General features: G+C 34.1%; 1 protein-coding gene and 2 pseudogenes across 1 annotated transcript; all 3 read right to left on the bottom strand.

Annotated features, from left to right (window-relative positions):
* Positions 1 to 5,547: 5,547 nt before the first annotated feature.
* Positions 5,548 to 7,961, bottom strand: LOC115988625 (VQ motif-containing protein 4). The gene is made up of 2 exons (XM_031112203.1): positions 7,103 to 7,961; positions 5,548 to 5,900 (listed from the first exon to the last, which is right to left on the bottom strand). Exons 1-2 carry the CDS (start codon positions 7,878 to 7,880, stop codon positions 5,866 to 5,868), a joined length of 813 nt encoding a protein of 270 aa, XP_030968063.1. The 5' UTR covers positions 7,881 to 7,961; the 3' UTR covers positions 5,548 to 5,865.
* Positions 7,962 to 17,254: 9,293 nt separating this feature from the next.
* Positions 17,255 to 17,341, bottom strand: LOC115993437 (annotated as a pseudogene).
* Positions 17,342 to 19,022: 1,681 nt separating this feature from the next.
* Positions 19,023 to 20,700, bottom strand: part of LOC115990477 — a 39,249-nt pseudogene continuing 37,571 nt past the window's right edge.

Raw genomic sequence — 20,700 nt, 5'->3', positions numbered from 1 at the left:
CTAGCTACTGGTTCCGTAAGTTGAGCCGTCAACCGCAAGACCAAGTCTCATTGACCCCTCCAAGGCCTATTGCAAATTTTGGAATTGCTTCAATGATTTCCAACACCAAACTGCAGGAAAGATAACTCAATGTATCTAAGTATGTAAGGCTTCGATCTCCTCTCTAAGGATTTGGAAATTTGAGAGGACAATGGTAGAGACTACAATGGATTTTTATCATAAAGAAAATAGGTAGCTCTCTCACTCTTCAATATGAGAATTGGGTGTTTAATTTCGTTGGTTTTGTGAGATATATGAGAGGGTTAGTTGGATGGGTACATCAAAGAAAGTGTGTAACTGCCTTCTATTGGGTTCTGATAAACTCACTCAATCGAGGGTTAGTTAAGTGTCGAGCAAGACATTTTGCAAACCGTTTTTCAAATAACACAACTCACCTAACATCTCCAACGCACTCGACTGAGATTGTTGATGCTACAACTCTACTTTTACAACTTGACTTCTCATCTTATTTGCAACAATGCCCACATATTTACAATAATATGAAATTTTGATCAACGAAATTTGTTAACACTAAAAACCTAACACAATGATTGAATGAGAGTATGAGTTGATTCAAAAAAAAAAAAAAAAAAAAGAGGGGATGGGGTGGGGTGTGTAGACTGAGTCACATAAGCCAATTCCTACTCTTTAAAATAATAATAATATTAGGCTACCTTTTTTTTAACTCGTTGTCTAATAGTATATTTCTCTAGTCATAATGAACTAGTTTTTTTTTTTTTTTTTTTTTTTTTGAGGAAATTAATAGACATATCAATCAGTAGTCACAGAATTTTTTTTTTATTCCTCTAAATGCATATATTTACTATTGGATATTTTAATTATTATTATTTTATTTTATTTTATTGTTTTCTTTAGGGTGTCAGTGATCGGGACACATGAAACGAAATTGCTGCCATATTAAAGGGCGTTCCAACTTTGCTCATGGGCAACTATAGTGATTGAAATTCGAAATCTTGTTGCAACTTTGTTGTCTTATAGACTAGGAATCACACATCTCTGATCTTTTTTGCTTTTGGTTTTGTTTTGTTTTGGGTTATGTTCCGTTTGGCAGACGAGAGAGGAATGAACACAAGATGATCCTGATCATGAATACTCATCGTGTTCCGTGTTCATTTGTTTTGTATCACCCTTTTTTTTTTCTTTTAAAATTTGGATCCTCCGCATTTAACTTAAAATAAAAATTGTCCATTTCAAGACCATAATTTAATTTTCAATAAATTTAGGATATAGATTTTGCCAACTCATCACTTTTGTTTACTTTAACCACAGTTACATTTTTATCACGACTAAATTTTAAATATGATGATAAAATATAAACCCTAGTTTTATGTAACTTTAAATCATAGCTTTGAAATGGACATTCTCAAATGAGAAATGATATGTATACAATATTTTTACAACAAATCCTAAATGGCAAGTTATTACTAGTTGTTATTATTGGAGCAAAAAAGTAATCTTAGCGTTAATTTGAAATTTAAACTAATAACAACTAACTACCTATGATTTATTGTAAAAATATTGTAGACGTAACATCTCTCTTAAATAAAATGGTTTGATTTACTTCCAGTACATTTTTAACTGGACATGTTTTTTTGTTTTTAAATATACAAAATGTCTCAATTAAGTAACTTTGAACTACTTTTAAATTGATAAATACTTTCCTTTCAATAGAAAATAAATAAACAATAATGACGGATTTTCAATTCTTTTAACTAGAATCACACGTACTAAGATAAAGATAAATTAAAAATAACTTGATTTTTTTTTTTTTTTTGAGAAGTAAAAATAACTTGAGTTTATAGTTCAATTTGAAACTTAAACATAGGTAATACTTTTGATAGGTAGATAGTGAAAGAAGAAAAGATAGAGTTTGAATCATAAACAGATAAACACTACGTTACAAAAGATATTATTATTGTTGAGCCATCCATCAACCCTATCATATATACTTTGTAAAATGAATTAAAATGGAATCGTGGGTTACAATACCCCAAAAACATGCAACTTGTGCGAACCCAATATGCCATAACAAGGTACATTCAATATTCTGAGAATGGAGCTCGTAGCTGAAAGTGGAAGTCATCTCCAAAATGATGGCAGTTAATTCGGAACATACTAATTTCAAGAAATCCCAACAAGAAAACTATATTATGCTTGCATGAAAAACTTAAAACTCATCATGGAAAAAAAAAAAAAAAAAAAAAAAGGATTTGGATCTGGTTAATGCAATTTGAAACAAGTGATGCACTAGAAGCTAGAACCATGACAAGAGGTTTCAGTCAAATTAAAAAAGAACCATGACAAGAGGTGCTTGACGCGCATCTCAAACGTGTGTAGCCACTAGTAGTAGTAGTAGTAGTCCATATTTATTTCAAACTTTGCGGCACAAGCACAACCAGCTAGTGCAGTACACACATGACACACCCAATTCACATTGGGTATTATTCAATATTTTAGATTGTCCAAGCACTCAAAACTTAATTTATAGGTGTCCTACCAGAAAAATAATCATCTTTAGGTCCATTTTATTAATAGTGGCCACGATCAAGTTAAGTCATTGCCTTTACATCCAACTAAAGGTATTATGTGTATTTCAATTTTCTGAACTAGTAAAAAATTGTGTGGAATTTTACCTGTACTAAAACATCCCGTTTAAGGTATTATGTGTATTCCAATTTTTTGAATGTGTGGAATTTTACCTGTACTAAAACATCCCGTTTGATGTTTTAGTGTGACGGTAATAGAAATTCACTGAGAAACAAATAATATATATATTTTTCTATAAATCGACAATTTGGAGTGAAGAAATTTAAATCCTTGATGTCTTTGTTGGAGACACAAAGAATTGCCTACCAGTTAAACGACATTTAGGCCGGATAATAATAAATTCAAACTCTATAGAATTTAATTAAAGCCTAGAGTTGTCTAAAAATGGAGTTTTCTATTTTCATCAATTTGTTCAATATGTCACGTATGACATCCATAGTGATAAAATAAAATCGTCAATCTCTCTAATATGCCAACAGTAGTTATAGGAGCATCAAACGAAGTACTAATTTAAAGGGATGCAGAGGGGACACAAATCCTTAAAGAAAGATTAAACTTCGCAAGCTTTCATTACAAAGAGTTTTTCTTTTTTATCTTTTGGTAGTGCGAATCATCGGTAATCATACAGTGGAAATTTTGCACATCATTTGTTTGTTATCTAGGGGCAAAATCTTTTGACCAACGCATTACATGTGAAATCTTTACACATCAATGTAGGGACTTAGTGCATTTAACTTTTATTTTTCATAGACCGTCCTTCACCAACATGTTTACTTAATATAGTGGATCTTTTTCTTGGACCGTTCTTTTGAGAGAATTTCAACTTATGACGTTCACTTCTAATGATAACTCTTTATTATCAGACCAAAATATCAATCAGTTTTTTGTATAGACGAGGATTAAACCCCAAATTTTTTATTCAATCATCAAAAACTTTATTAGTTGAGTTAATAGGAACCCACACCAACATGTTTACTTAATATAGTGGATCCTTTCCCTTTAATGTTTAATCTCGAGAGTGGAGTATGTACGTGTGTGTATGTCACAGGGTCAATTTTTCTTTTAACATCAAGAGTGGAGTATGTACGTGTGTGTGTGTATTGGTTTTGAGAGATTCAGCAACTAGGAGCATCTCTAATTAGGCGTGATCAACTATGCATAAATCATGTTGGAAGATCTATGTTTTCAACTGAACCGGACCTTTTAGGTTAGGAAATTATCAACCCAACACACATAGGTCAGTTTGGGTTAAGTTAGGTTTGGTTAAGTTTGTGTGTGTTGGTTTTGAGAGATTCAGCAACTAGGAGCATCTCTAATTAGGCGTGATCAACTATGCATAAATCATGTTGGAAGATATATGTTTTCAACTGTACCGGACCTTTTAGGTTAGGAAATTATCAACCCAACACACATAGGTCAGTTTGGGTTAAGTTAGGTTTGGTTAAATTAGTGAATTGTATTTACATGTTTAATATCTTGTAAACAAGTAGAGAAAAAGTTTAGTTCCAAACAAGTTTGAAACTATCTTCCTGTAACCCATTATGTGGCAATTAAAGAGACCTTCCAGATGTGTAGTTTTAGTCACATGAAATTTTTTAATGAGTTATGCAACTTTTTTAAAATAATACATACATATATATATATATATATATATATTTATTTATTTATTTATAGCCTTATAAATATCCATGTAGAGGGTTCGAAAAAAAAAAAAGTTTAAAGCCAAATTTTGTCCAAAAGTTGGACTTTTTAAACACTTTGTTTTCAATAAATTATTACAATTCACATCATATACCTAAATTATATCCTAATTTCATTTAAACTAATTCCTGAAATGCCAAAATAAATTAAACTAAAAATTACAATAAGTATAATAAAATAAATTTATATATATGGTGAGTTAGATTGGATCAAATAGGTTGAAAAAACAATCAACCCAAAACCAAGGCTCAAAATTAAATTTCACTCCAACTTACGGCATCGAAGTGACACTTCACACTTGTAGAGCTACTTTAGGCTTTAGCCCAAAGAATTGTTAGATCTAAAATATTGAACAAGGCTCTCTCTCTCTCTCTCCTTGGAGGAGATTGGCAAGGATGGCGACATAGCTATGGAGGGACGAGTATGATAATGAGATGGTGGAGATAGGACAACTGCAATGACCAGTGGCAAGGACAAAAGCAACACGTATAAGAGTGATGGTGGAGTGGCAAGGACGAGAGAGCAGCAAAGAAGACGGGTGGGCAAAATAGAGGAGCGCCACCTCTCTCTCTCTATCTATGTGGGTGGAGTTTGGGTAGAAAAAAAATAAATAAATAAAAATTCAGAGAAAAAATAATTAAAAATAATTTATTCTTTTAATAAGATAGAGATAGGATATAGAAATGGTTGGAAAGGTGGCTAGAAGATGCTTTAAATTTGGGTGAAATTTTGAAGAGATGGCAGAAAATGCTCTAACAATCTGTACATATACGTAGTCTAAATTATCATGCTTCTAGATTATAGAGGTCTGACAAGTAATGTCCATCTACAACCATGGAAATTGTAAATATTGGATCTCTTTCTTTCTCTCTCTCATTTTCATTGGCTCATGGGGTTCAAAAATAATAAAGTAAACACAAATAAAGCTTTAAAAAATTAGACATAAACCGAATAAGCTCGGACAGACTAGGTGTTAGATGTAATCTGCACCTTTAATTTAGAGAAGAAGATGAGCGTGATGGGGGTAGCAAAGGACAAAAGAGTGTCCAAAGAGTGCACATGGAAGAATCAAAATTCCAAATTAATGAACCAACACCCAGAGGGTGCAAATTCTACAAAATCATACTCACGAAAACAGACAAAGAAAGAAACAAACAGACAAAAACACAAAGAGGCCACACCACGCCATGTTTTCTGGCTTTCCCATTCTCATCACTGCTTTCTCTCTCTCTTTTCTTTCCTTTCATCATCACAAGTCCCACTTTCCCCTCCTACGCATTCTTTTCTTTTCCTAATGTCCCCATTCACCACAGTTTTTGGTCTCCTTTCGAGTCAAAAAGCAAACTCAAAACAGTATTAAGATTCAAAGAAGGAACCACATTTGCATGATTGCTCTTTTTACAGGTAATTCAATTTCAAAGCTTAGTATCAAAGGACCTTGACTTGTGAAACTCACCTTGTGGGCTGCTAAATTTGATGGGTCCCCTTTTAATATCAAAATTCTCATGTGGCTCAAACTGTACTACTATGGTCATCAGCACCAATGGATTTATTGATTTATTCTAGACCCCACCCCATTTTGACCCCCCATTCTATGCAAAAGAAAAAGTGACCAATTGTCAATTTAAAGTTACAAATAGATCACATATTGCTTAAGCTAGCTTGACTGACATAAGTATAACAATAAACTCTGCAGCAGGAGAACAATTTTGGTTCAGACCCATCACCTATCCAATAGATCTACCACAGGCCTATAAACTGTGGGCATAGTTGCCTTATAAAACAGGGGAATACACTATAAAATGACATAAAAAAGACCAGAGTTTGTTTTTGTAAACCAAACCACATAATATAGAAAGCCTGCCTGCTTCACCTGGCATCTTTCCCTCACTCACTCTCAGAAAAACAACAAAAGGGTCAAGATTCCTTGCCCATTCTTCTACTCTTTCTATTGACAGCTAGCTCAAAGCTGCTTTTGCCATTGATATGATCAAACTTTCCACGATCCCTCTCTCTCTCTCTCTCTCTCTCTCTCTCTCTTACTCTGCACTTCTTACAATGTTTGTTACTGAATTAGATCTCAGTATTCATTTCAGCATTTATTGAAAGAATTGAGAGTAGAGCCAGATGACTTAAGATTCTCCCATGCAATTTATGGTGATCCTAACAAACTTTTTTTTTTTTTTTTAAAGAAAAAAAAATTATTTTTTTTTAAAAATTTATTTTGGGGTTTTCATTCATCCTCCATTCCATGGATCTTAGAACTATAATTAAGGTATATCGATAAATGTGTTATTTTATTAAAAAAATAGTTTTAATTATTGAATTTTCACTCAAGTTAATCACAAATTTAATTCCCAGTCAACTAAGCTTCATACAACATAATTGGCTACAATTCTTTCATTACTAACTATCAATAAAAAAAAAAAGGGGCCATAATTCTTATGTGAATTCTTTACTTCCTAGATGCTCAAACAACACCATTCACAAAAATCACTCAATAGTAGAAGAAAAGAATAAAAGTAAAAATGATTTTCCTTTCTTTTCTTCTCTCTTCAACTCTGTCAGCAACCAAGCAGTCCCAAAAAAAAAATTAAATAAAACTCACGACACATTCACACATAAAAATTCTACAATTGAAGCAAGATTGCTCTCATTCTCTGCAAATATCCCATTACAAATTATACCATTTTTGCATCCATATTATCAATGCCAATAGTAATACATAAAATCTTACACAAAATTAAAAATAATTTTTTTTTCGTTTTTCTGAAATTTCAAGGAGGCGAAGAACCTGAAACTCTAGGCGAAGTAGTTGGGAACAGAGGCAAAAGCCGTGGTGGCTCCGATTCTCTGGGTGTAGTGCTTGGCGATGGATGCAAAAAAAAGCCCTTCTCTTTAATGGCTTTTTCCTCAGCTTCGGTGTCCAAACCCGGCTTAGCATTGGCGGATCGGTCAAACGGGTCGGGTATGAGAGGAGTAACCGGGCTGAGAGCGAGTGCAGGGAAGTCAAGAATGCTCGGAGAGAGGATCTCAGGCTTACGTGGCGAAAACCCAGATAGGGAATTGTGTGAAGAACCAGAAGCGGCGAAGATTGGGATCAAGGGGTTGATCCTGAGGTTCTTGATGGAGTTTCTACGCTCATACAGTTTGAACCCGGATTGGTTTTGCTTCTTGGGCATCATGGATTTGATGGGTGGGATATGGGTCTTGGATGGCGGGTCGGGTACTGAGTTGTTGTTGTTGTTGTTAGATAGAGATGCTTGCTTTGCAGTCTCGGAGGATCCGGTGAGCATTTGGACTACTTGTTTGAAGGAGGAAGTGTCTGCTTGGACAAAGGTAGTCGGGTAAGGGTTGGCGGATTCGGATCTGGTGATGGGTTTTGGTGCTTGGTGTGGAAATGATGGTGGTGTTGGAGGTGGTGTGGGTTGCTGTTGCTGTTGCTGTTGCTGTTGTTGTTGTTGTTGGAATCCATTGCCACTGCTACTGGTGCTACTGTTTGAGCTGTGGCTGTTTGGTGATGGCAAAAAGGTTGGGTTTTCATGGTTTCTATGAAAGATTGTTGATTCCATTTCTATGTTTCTCTCTCTCTCTCTTTGCGCCTGAGTTTTTGAGAGAAAAATATAAAAGAGAAAAGCTTTGAATAGAGGAGGAGAGAGAGAGAGAGAGAGAGTGTGTGTGTATGCGTTTGTGACTTTTGTGTGTTTTTTATGGGATTTAAGAGATGAGATGAGGAGGACTTTGTTACTTTCTTTGGTTTGGTAAGAAATGTTTTGGTGGGCACTTTAGGTCTCTTGGTTGTGGCTGCCTTTGCCTTACTTCTCCACGCGTTACTGTTGGGAGTGTGAGAAACACGTTCCAACAGGAGTCTGAGAAAGTGAGAGAAAAGTGTGTTCAAGTGTTACTACTTAACATGCCAAACAAAGTACGTACTACTACTACTTTTATATTGGTTTATTTGCTTTATGGAGAGTTTGATCTTTGGGTTGTGACTTGTGAGGTCCATCCCAGCTTAAAAACTGTGACATCTCAACTCATTCAGGATAATTGTTTATCCTTCAATCTCAGTTTTTAGTTAGAAGAATGCTATCAAAGTATCATAGATGCTTCTTTATGCAGATAATTGTTTTCATTCAAGTAGATCAATTAAATGAGAATGGGTTATTTTCTAAGATGTGTACTCTACCCTTTCAAAGAGTATTTTAAGTGTCTCTTTAAATATATAATTATACTTAAACAAAGTTTGGCTTTATTCTTTTTCTTCAAACATAGTTTAATCAATTTTTAGAGTGAACTCTAATGGTCGTAGATGGGCTCAACTTGCTTTGTACTCCACATGACAATTAACATCTTTGTTTTATCAAATCATCATCCTTTGGTAGCAAATATAATGATGTGGAATGAGAAAACATTGATGTTTTAAAATCATTGAAAAATTAGAGAATCCATGATGAAAAGCGAACTTGGTCCAACTTGTTTGGATATTTAGTATGAGGTTAGGCAATTTGTTAAGACAATTAAGATATTGTAATCAAAATATATTTCTTATTGGTGGTTTATAATTTATTAACTATTTAATTATATTTTTTGATAAGTTTCTTGCAACAATTTATTTATGGTCCAATCAAGTACAATTAAAAAAGTAGAATTTAAGTTCAATATTCTAGTATACTGAATCAAATATGATGTCGATATGTGACTGCTTTTAAACACTTAGATACGGTACCAACACATGGCCAGTTCTAAACACCTTCATATTAAATTTGACCCAAAATAAGAAGATAGCCAAACCCAGATTAAGAAGACATGGCTGCCACTTGCTACCTGCATATTAGATTTTGACCAATTGGAATACCCAATCTAGAATGAGTTAGAGTAGAACCCTAAGAAACTGAGAACACGCGCTTTAAAAGGAGAGTGGGTTTAAGTTGAGAGAAACTACAACTGGTAACATGTCATTGGTTGTATTTGGAATTAAAAGACAGCATAGGTGGGGGCGATGTTGTGTGGGAAAAAGAAGAAATCGTCAAAAAAGGTTCAAATTTTTCCATTGACTTGTAGAGCCCTTGAGGCTGACTACGGTAATAAATTTTTTGGTCTGTTTGGGAGATAATAATAATTAATACATATGCATTTAATCTGAACAACTCAAATCATAAAATAAACAATTTCAAATTAATAAAAATTTTAAATTGTCTTGGATTTAAGTAGATGCTTCCTAGGTACTACGAATGTACAAGCAAATCTCTCTCTCTCATTCTTACTATATTGCCCTCATTTTGGACTATTTATACCAAATCAACCTCTGCCATGTGGCGGTTAGATGGCCCATAAATGGCCATGTCCCACTAATTAATATAAATAACTAATATTACCTACATAAAAAAATTTCACAACAATTAAATTTACAAATTTTTATTCTTTTATTTACTAATATTTGTCACGTCAACATATGTGAAATTTCTTGACAAATTTTTAAGTGTCTTTTAAGTCTTGTTTGATATTCCTACTCAAATATATGTTTTTAGTTTTTAAATAATATCTTACGTATTTCTACACATATTTTCAAGCAACAAAATACATATTTTTAAATGCATGTACTAAACATCTCTTACTTTTTCATAACATATCCTATCTGTTTTGTCGTGTACAAATTATTAAGCACATGGCTTCAAAGATATTTGTAGTGCTTATGTCCACCGCACAATAATTACCCATCTTAGAATTTAGCGAACGATAATGAATTACAAGTACTGGGTATTTGGTCATATTCAGAAAGAAATTCCTAGACTTTTTTTTTTTTTTTTTTTTGGGTGGTAAATTGTGTTATGAGATAGAGAGTCTGAAGATTAGTAAGGACTAAAAGGAATCCTTTTAAAGCATTTTCAAGGATTTTCTCGTCTCTACATTAATGTCTTTTGTATTCAAATTTCCTCAATTTAGAGGACTGAAACAATGACAGTATACTATATAACGCAATCAAGCTTGCAAGTTGTAACACTGAGGAAAAGAGCGAGAGAGAGAGATAACTGAAATGATTAGAAGAATTTGGCCCATATCATATAGGTACCTGTTCTTATCAGTATTTCATGTCCATACACTAAAGCGGCCGTCATGCTTCAAGAGTTAACTTTGCAACCAAATATGGTAGAGATAGGATTCGTTGCCTTGGCAATTCTGAGAAACACAGTTCCTTTCACATTTCTGATGCCCCAACTTATAATACCCATATCCCAAGTACATCTTTTACTTTTCTTTTTTCTTTTTTTCCCCCTCATTTTTCAACATCTTATGTCTTTCATGTCCCATCCTATATATGCGTGTCTAATATAGATTAGGGTTTTTTTTTTTTATAATTTATTTGGTAAAAAATTATGAGGTTTTTAACAAGTTAAAAGGGGAAAAAAAGAAATTCCTAGTCTAAACGCACTATGGCCTTACACACAATGGATCTTATCCCAAGGATTTATTCATTACTAGAGTCAAATCACAACAAGTTCACAACCCTATTGGACCAAATTTCTTTTATTATTAAGCAGCACAACTGTCCATATAAATCGGTAAACATACTATTCAGCAAAAAAAAAAAAAATCGGTAAACATACTAATCAACTTTATAAATCCAAAATTCCAAACTTATCTTTTACCAAAAATATTCCAAACCCTGCATATATATATTTTCCAGAAATGATAGTTCCAATGTTAATTGCCAAGTGTATCGTAGCTTTTTACACACAAGTCAGAGAGACCAATGTCCACATTATATGATACCTATTGGCAGGAGCTTAAGCTACACTAAAACATGAAAATAAAAAAGTGAAAATGAGAGGTGAATCCAATTCTGATTTTATATATAATATCTGATAGCAAATGCTGAGGTTAAAAAGGTGTCAAAAGGGACCACCTATTTCTGTAAGTGCAACACTTCCCACAAGGGTTGAAGTGATGTTGTCATGGAATGGAAGAGACTCCACTTATTATAAGTTGGACAGTGCTAGATGCATCCATTGTCTATCACGTTTACAACAATTGTGATTCCACTCAATTGTCACGATGACACATCCACATGTACATTATTATTACTGAAACGCAAAATTAAATGTACGTATGAGGCTAGAATCTCACAATTTATTAGGGAAAACAAAACTTCTGGTGCAAAATGGCGAAGCCTTCTATTACTTTCTTTTCTTTCATTGGACCTCAGTTTTTTTGTTTCTCTCTGGGCAAAAAGAGGTTACAAACTTACTGTAATGGCTATCTCTCTCATAATGGACTTGTCGTATTAAAATTATTTTGGCTTTTATGGAACCATTAGGTAGGTCAGCTTGACCAAATTTAATAAGGAAGATGGCTGCGATTACGTTGCAAGAGAATACAGCATTTTTATTGGGAAGTATTTAAAGACATGGGGGTTGGTTTGACCAATTTAATATAGATCGTGGCTAGATTACTTACCCCATTCCATTTCCATGAAAGTGACAAAGGGATTCTTCAACAGTGTAGAAGATCATGAACAATAAGACAAGTAACCACCCTCTTAAAAATTTGATGATATCTATAGTAACTATTTGAAGTTTTTTTTAGTAAGAAACCTTACGGAGGGTAATTCAATGTGTGAGACCACCTTTTAGCTGGTAAGGGATAGAAATAGAATAGAGAGACTCATATATAAAAAAAGAAAAAAAAAAAAAATATATATATATATATATATATAATAAAGAGAAATTATTATGGACTCTAAATGCATTATCAATTATGTCTTCTTCGTGCATTAATATGTTGAATTTATAGTTGTTTACTCTTATATGAGATGAGAGGAAAATGTGAAATGAAAAACTAAATAATTTCATATAAAATAAAATGAGTAGTGTCTAATATACACACTCTAAATAATACACACAACTGCATTTTACAAAGGAGTGATGAGATAAGTGCATCTGTGCATGTTCTTTTTTCGGCTATATATATGGAGCAACAAATTGGTAGATTCGATACAGTAGGCTCAATGTTTTAATGAAAAGTCTCTTTATTAAGAAAAGATATAGTAGGCTCAAAGTTTTATCCAGAGAGTAAGGCTGATCGTAATTGGGCTGGAAAGAGAAAGATGTATTCATCAAAAGTAGCGTCGAATTAATAGGTACCGTCATAGGCTCAAAGCCTCAAAGTTTAACCCACAGAATAAGGCTAATAGTAATTGGGCTGGGAATACAAATGGACAGGCTTATTCTATTGCATCAAAGAGAGAAAATGCTTCTTCTTCTTTTTTTTCAATAATTAAAAAGAAGATGTGAAACTTAAATCTTGAATGTCATGGACATACTAAATTTTAAGTTTTCAAGTTGTAGTTTTAACAATATATTATTGTATTGTATATATGTATTTCTAAATATTAATCTCAAAAGAAAATTGCTCAAATATATAAATAACTATGAGAATCTAGGTTTTTTTTTTTTTTTTTTTTTTTTTTTTTTTTGAGAATCTAGTTTAAAGGCAAAGACCTTTTTTTTTTTTGAGAAACCTATGAGAATCTAGTTTAAAGGCAAAGACTTTTTTTACTTTTTTGGGGGGCAATGGATTTAAAAAGAAAGACTTGATCATCATATCATTTTATGTTAGGGATTTTAGTCTAGATTCAATGTACTTATAGGACCTTTTTTTTTTTAATTTTATTTTATAATTCAAAGTTGAGGGAAGTAGAATTTGGCTCCTAAATATCTCCATTGGAAATATAAAAAAATGTTAAACAGTTGAGTTACAACCTCTTAGTGTACTTATGCAACTATTACTATTGTAGTTCTTATACAATACAATTAAACTACACATCATTTCTTATATTATATTCTAGGAAAGTCTTTAGTTGGATTAAGGTTACTCTCTTGTAAGTCGTAACACAATGATTTTATATATTAAGATTAAGATTTTCTGTAGTGGGCATAGGAATCAAATTGAACTACGTTAATCTTTGTTTTTACTTCTCACTCACTTTCTCAATTGCATGAACAATTCCAATAATTCATGTGGCTATGAAGTATGAACAAATTAGTTTCCTGAAGGAACTAGGCTGCATCATATCATTCTTTCTTTAAGTACTATCCAAGGAGAATACCACTATAGTAAGCCAGCTTCATAATTTAGTTGGAGTGGAAAAATAGGAGGATAGAAAATAGTTAAGGGATAAAAAAGATTTAGTTTTCTCTCATATGTGTTTGGTTGGAATGATAAAAAAGTGGAGAGATGGAAAACTCATTTGTTTGTTTGTGAAGAAAAATGAGAAGATGGAAAATAAAGTTGGTATGAATTTACAATTGTATCCTCATTTGTTAAAACAAAAAGTAATACGTTTTTAAAAAAAAAAAAATTTTGAACACAAGCAAGGATTCAAAAAAATTGAAAAAAAAAAAAAAAACCACGAATGAAAATAGAAGAAACAAACAAAAGAAAGAAGAAACAGACAACAAAAGGCAAAGAAGAAAAAGACAAAAAAGTGAAAAAAAAAAAAAAAAATTGAAGTTGCTGGGAAGAACGAAGGACAATTTCTTCCAAAAAACCACCAACAACCATTCACATTTTATCTCCTATGTTTTCTCCCTGATCTAGGGAGATCATTTTTTGGTGGACCTAGAGAGAAAATAGCGGAGCCCCACCACTTTCTCCCCCCCTAACCAGACAACCCTCTCTCCTATTTTCCCCTCAACTTTTTCCATCATTTCCAAAATCCACCCAACCAAACACATCATTGAGGTGTGACTTGCTTTTGTAAACTACCAACATGTGACATGATTTTGCTTGGGCTAAACTTCACCGCCACTGGAAACCTATTTTAAATTGCTTTACTAAGCTAAGCCGCTAGTGGATCTATGGTTTATAATTTTTATATATTTCAATTGTTACAATAAGCTAGGGAATGAGGATCTGAATCTTAGACAATACCGTTGAATTACAAGACTCTTGATAATGATTTATGCATTAGATATTATATATGAGATTTATTAATAATATCAAATATGGGATGGAAGCTAAATTAATTAGCACTTAAACTCCTATCAAACAAAAAGCATGTTGATCTTATCAAGCAAAGTGAGAAACCACAAAAAGAAGAGTCACCTTGCTAATAGATCAATGCTTTGAAGCTTTTAACCAACCCCTCAATGCCTATAACACAAATTAGGATTAAAATAACAAAGGAGATTAAAGAACGCAACAAACTAAGACAAGTACAACTCAAGAAATAAAATGTCTTAAAAAGGTTTAGAGAAATCAAATTAGAACACTGTTGAGGTTCAAAAAATTCTCAATGAAGAAAGCCCAGTTCCGAGGAATTGAACTATAGGCCTTGAAGGAATCAAAGGATCCACAGCCCAATTGGTGTTCTTGCAAAAAGAAGGAGAACTTAAGAAGAGAAGTAGAGGATGGAGTGAAAAGGGAGGCCTAATGCCAAAAGAAAGCAAATAAGTGATGAAAAAGCCTTGTATAAGGAGTAGATGACCCAAGAGATGGGATCTTGAAAGCAGTCCTCAGGAAAAGCGTATCAAGAAAAAGGAGGGAATCCTGGAAAAGTTCATAAGAATTGAGTTCCTTGGAGAAGAGGAAAAGATGAATGGACTTATGATCTCCCAATAGGTTTTGAAGTTCGAAATTCAATGTGAGGAGTTCGAGGAACCTCAGCCAAAGAAAATATGGGAAAAAGGAAAAAGAGCTTGAAGGCTTCCCAAATTCATCCATTTTGAAAAATAATCTATACCATTTTCAAGAAAAGACCTAACAAGGAAAAGTCACTATCAAGGCCACAAAAACTTTGAAATGTCCCTTTTAAAGTCTAGAACATGAGTTTTGCCTCATTGACCTCAAAAGGGGATTCGACCTACACAAGAAGATGCCTTTTATGAAGGGAAGACAACAATGGCACTTTCAGACATGGTTTCTAGAAGAACAAAGTAAGAGAGAATAAGGAAAGAATAGTCACCCAGGTTTCAGAACAAAAGAGACCAACTCCAACACTAAGAAAAAAGGGGAGAAGATGGTAATTTCAAGCCTTCCAAAGACCAGTATAAAAGGGGGAAGAAGATGGCCATGAGAGAGAAAACACATAGTAAAAAAAAAAAAAAGTACAAAAGGAGCTGTAGAACTTAGGTTGAGTTCATGGAGTGAGAGAAATATTGTAAAAAGTCTTTTATTGATAGCTAATGAGCCACTTTGATCCAAGGGCTTAAATCTCACAAGTCTTGTGGATCTAAAAGGGGTTAGCCAAGTCTGTACCCAAATACTTGATTTAAATAAATAAAGCTTCTTGAAGTATTTCACGTCTTCTTATACTACTATTCTCTCTTGATTCTCACCAAATTTGTGTATTTGTTATTATATTTGTCCTGTATTTTCCTTGTGGAGTTCATTGTGACTTGTGTATAAATCTATTTGGCATAACAACCCAAGCAGGTCACAGTGAACTCAACCCAATTTGTCCGTTCAACACTATTATTCCACTCCAGGCACTTCTCAGCGGCCCAGGACTTCATATCAGGTTCAGGCCAGGGGAACTGTCCAAATAAGGGCCCCACATTTATTGGCAACTTCGTTGAGGAACTGGGAAAAGAAAAGGGAAGAAGTGTTCCCTTTGCAAGCATGGGTCTAAGGCTAAGGAACAGCATAAACACAATATCCCACCAGTAGTGTTAAAACCTGTGGAAGAAAATGAAGTCATGTCATAATAAAGGAACAAGAAGGTGGTAGAACCTGACCCAGTGACTCAAATGATGGAAATGATGAGGAACCTGTTTTAGGAGGTTCACCCCCTAAAAGAGGTAAGGACCTAAGAGGTCAGCGACAATGCTCCCCCAGAGGTTAACGTAGAAATACCTAATTCAGAAAGAGGATCAGCAGTAGGTGGGGGAGCCAACCCACAATAACTTACTTTAGCAGATGTGAATGCTCTTCTTGAGCAAGAAAGGGAGAGACACCCAAAGGTTCCCGAGCAACTTTCCAAGGATCTTCTTTCCCTTATTGAACTCCTCAGCAAACCTTATCCCAATAATTATGAATCCTCGAAGTTTATTCTTTATGATGGATGAAAAGGGAGTGCAGTAGAGCATATTATCAAGTTCCTTACACACCATGGGTCCCCATGCAGGCAACAAGGAACTATGCTTATGGGAATTCTTCAAGTCTTTGGTGGATCATGCACATACCTGGTACACCACCTTGAGACTAGGGTTCATCCAAAGCTAGGATGACATGACAGAAAAATTTTGTGCCAAGTATTACCTAGGAGAAGACAAAGTGACATTTTCCAATCTTCAAGTAGTGAAGTATTGATTGCTTAAAATTACACTATTATCTTAGTCTTGGTAGGCAATATCACATAAATTTCATGTAAATATGTGAGTTTGAAATATTTCTCAAAAATATACTTATTACATGTATTTTTCTCTTGTAGGAGATTAGGGATGGCAATGGGGCGAGGCGGGGCCGAAGGATGAGATCTTCACCCCCGCCCCGCATAGATTTTTCTTGCCCCATCCCCGCCCCGCCCCGCATGACGGGGAAAATTTCTTGCCCCATCCCCGCCCCTTAAGGCCCCGCGAAGCCCCGCCCTACACCATTAAACTTTATTTTTTGTTAATTTTCCCAACAACTATTACCATTTTTTCAAATAAAATGACATGTTTCAATAATAAAAATCTACTTGAAATTATAAATAAATTTATCCTATCAAATCAAACTAATTTTCAGCAAAAATTAAATAATATTATCTAAATGTTTATATTTCATTGGCCTAAAAAACACTAAAACAAATCTCCTTTATACTAAGTAGTGTGCATTATTTAATTCCTCCCATTTTGTGACTATTTGATAGAGAATGGGACAAAATCTCAAACCTACGCCTTATGTTTTTTTAATAAAAATACAAAAAACTAAATTAAATTGTATATAATTTTTGTGTGGAGAACGAGAAAGATCAGCTAGAGCTAGTACATGATTGATGCCTTCATATCTGCAATCAAACAAAAAGGGAAACATATTCCTCATCATCTCGTTCTCCAAAAATTAAAAAACAAAAACCCAACTTGTAAAATAGATATGGATTTTGACAAGCATAAAGAAGCAGTGTTGTTAAGCAACCAAATGCCCACACAAAATTACAAAAACAATGATACAGACACAAATATTTAGAGCCTCAGACCCGTACCTCATTAAAAAAAAAATTATATTATGTTCATGATGAAAAGTAAATTGAGAAAGATGTATGAATCATGAATAAAACTAGTAATTCAATAGTATATATATTTGTTTATAATAAAGACAAAAAAAAAAAAAAAAAAACCGTTAAAATTGGTACCTTATTTCCAACTTTGCTAGAGAGAAAAAAAGAGGTAGAGTCACCTTAGGTAGAATAAAATAAGCTAATGATATTTTTGTTTAAATAGTAGGGTTTTAGGGTATGAAAAAATTACAATTTAATCTTTATTAATGCGGGGTGGGACGGTGATGGGGCGGGGTGGGTCTAAAAAGTGTAAACCCATCCCCGTCCCGCCCCATGGTGTGGGTCTAAAATCTCGCCCCATCCCCGCCCCACCACCTTTGCGAGGCGGGGAAAATCTGCACGGGGCGAAGCGGGGAGGGGCGGGTCAAGCAGGGCGGGGAAAAATTGCCATCCCTACTTGAAGATCTATAGCTTTGTGGTTTACCATAAATTCCATAAAAATCGTTTTGAAGGTCAAACATGGGCTGGAATCTGACAGTGGATAAAATTCCGAATATTAAGGGATTCCCATCCTAAATTTGGGGGATTTTCTCCTTTTCTTTAGGAGGAGCTTGAGGTTATAGTAGAGGAAAAACCATAGAAATTTTTTTATTTTTTTATTATTTTTTTTAATCTTTTGTTTTATTTTTTAGACATTTAGCATTATTTTTATGGATTTCTTTTGCATAACTATGTGTGGCAAAATCTCTAGCTAGGGTTAGAGGTGAAACCTAATATTTTTTATCATGTGTTCTTGGGATTATCTACGTGCTTTCTATGGATTGATGATTGAATTTTGAGATTGATTTACTATCTAGAATCATTGCATGTTGATAAGTTTTTAAGATTTAATATGATTTTTTATGTATATCGAATGCTTGAACTTCTTGATTTGTTATGATTTGAGAATATATTGAATGCTTAATCTCCCCTGTTACATGTCAATTGAATGATTTGGTCAATCACTCATATTCAATCTACTTTATACTTTGTTTGAGTACTTTACTGTTTTATCTTCCAATTAGCCGAGTTGGCTCTCTACCCTAATTGGGTTAAAAAGAATCCAAGTTCATGTGATAAAATATTAGGTAGATCCTTAAATCCCTAATGTTTTCTCTCCATTAATTTCTCTTAGATTTATTTTTCTATTTTCAATTGTTGTATCAATATTATCTTGCTCCATCTTTGGGTGGAAAAACAAACAAACAACTATTTTTATTTACTACTTAATAATAGAGGTTTTTACATTAGTGTCAATCATTCCCTGTGGATTGACATCGTACTCACCGAGATATTATTACTTGTGAAAAATCTGCACTTGGGTTTGCATTATTTTAACCGCAACATGAAGCAAAAGGCCAGCAAGGATCCTATGTTGTTCATCAAAAAATTAGAGAATATATCCCTAGATTGTTATGGTGACCATGAGGATCCAAGAAATTCAAATTAAATACAAGTACCAAGAAGAAAGGCCCCTTTACAAGAAATTCATTGATTTTTTTGTCATGATACATTTAACCAAGTCTAGAATACAAAAGTAATCATAGAAGAGGGCAGATTCTTTACCCTCAAATCCATCTCGATGATGCCTATTGCTACCTGCAAGATTATTACATGGGCTCCCACCAACTACAGGATCAAATCCACCTAATGAGTTCATCAACTGCTCCAACCGGTCACCATTTAGCTGCTGCACATCTGCATGGTCAATCAAATTCCTTTTATGGTTTACTTGCTCCAACCAACTCCTGACAGTATTTTAATATATTTTTGAAATCTTAACTAACACAACATTCTTCAAAGGGATACCAAGTCGATGTGGGGAAAGTTCTGCACCACTTATCCCAGAGAAAAGAGAAAGAAGATTGATACCTCCTAGGAACATGTCTTTCAAGACTGAGAGATGGTATGCTACTGTGTTAGCCTGGAATGAATTACCAAACGATTTTATATTTCAATTCGAATTATTCCACCTTCCCTTATGTGATTCCTTGGAAATCCTAAAAGCATATCTACTTCATCAGGTTCAAATGGGGCAACATTATTCCTCCTAACCTAGACCAAATTCCATTTTTGACATTTGTCAAGTACATACCTTTGAACTCTTGGAGGTGGTTCACCATCATGGTCTTCAAGTGCCTCTCAGATCCTTTCTGTCAATTTTGCACCACCAATACAAGTTTGTAAACAATTCAACTTTGTTCTCTCGTCCCATGAAGGCCATCATTTCCTTGTTAGGGGTAAAAGCATCCACATTGGTAGAGCCATAATTTTAGCTATTTGGCTTTACCAAAAGCTACTTTATCTATTTTACCTTCTCACTTTACAAAACACCTAGCATTAGTGGTTTTATTTTAGCTTTCAACACAATAAAATAATATATTCACTACTATAAAATAATATATCTACTATAATAAATAACAATCACAACCACTACCACTGATCAACCACCACAATCACCAAAATCAGCCCACAACTACCCAAGAAAATCAACCCACAACCACAAAAATAAAACCCACGGCAACCCACACCCACAACATGACCCGAAACCGATGACCCACCATAGCCATGGCATGACCATGATGCCAATGACCCACCACACCCACACCCACACCCACACCCACACGGCAAAAGAAGAGACCTTCACATAGTAGAGAAAAAATTGAGAAAAGAGAAAATATTTGAGAAGAAAAAGAAAAGAATTTGAGTGAAAAATTTGAGATGATGGATGAACGGATGATGGATGAACAGAGCTGGGCTTTGAAGATGGGTGAAGAGGATGATGAATCGGGTCGTTGATGGTGCGTGGATCGACAATGACTGATTGAATAGAGAGCTTCAATGAGCTTCGGTGAGGATGATGGATGAATGGACTTGGGCTTCGAAGATGGGTGAGAAGGATGATGAATCGGAGTAGGAGAAAGAAAGGCGATAGTTTTTTTGATTGAGAGAGAGTGTGAGTGAAACGGGTGAAATGGAGGAAAAAAGAAAGAAAAAAAGAAATATTATTTTAATGAGAGGTGGGAAATATTATTTTAAAGAAAGAAATATTATTTTAGCTTTAAGCTACAGTGCATAACCATAGATGGCTGTGCACTATAGTTGAGTAGGTAAAATTTTTACATATACCACCACCAATGTTGCACACTTTTTGT

This window comes from Quercus lobata, chromosome 5 (genome assembly GCF_001633185.2).
Source record: "Quercus lobata isolate SW786 chromosome 5, ValleyOak3.0 Primary Assembly, whole genome shotgun sequence".
Lineage (NCBI taxonomy): Eukaryota > Viridiplantae > Streptophyta > Magnoliopsida > Fagales > Fagaceae > Quercus > Quercus lobata.
Note: the sequence above shows the minus strand (reverse complement) of the source record. Positions and strands in the feature narration are given on the sequence as shown.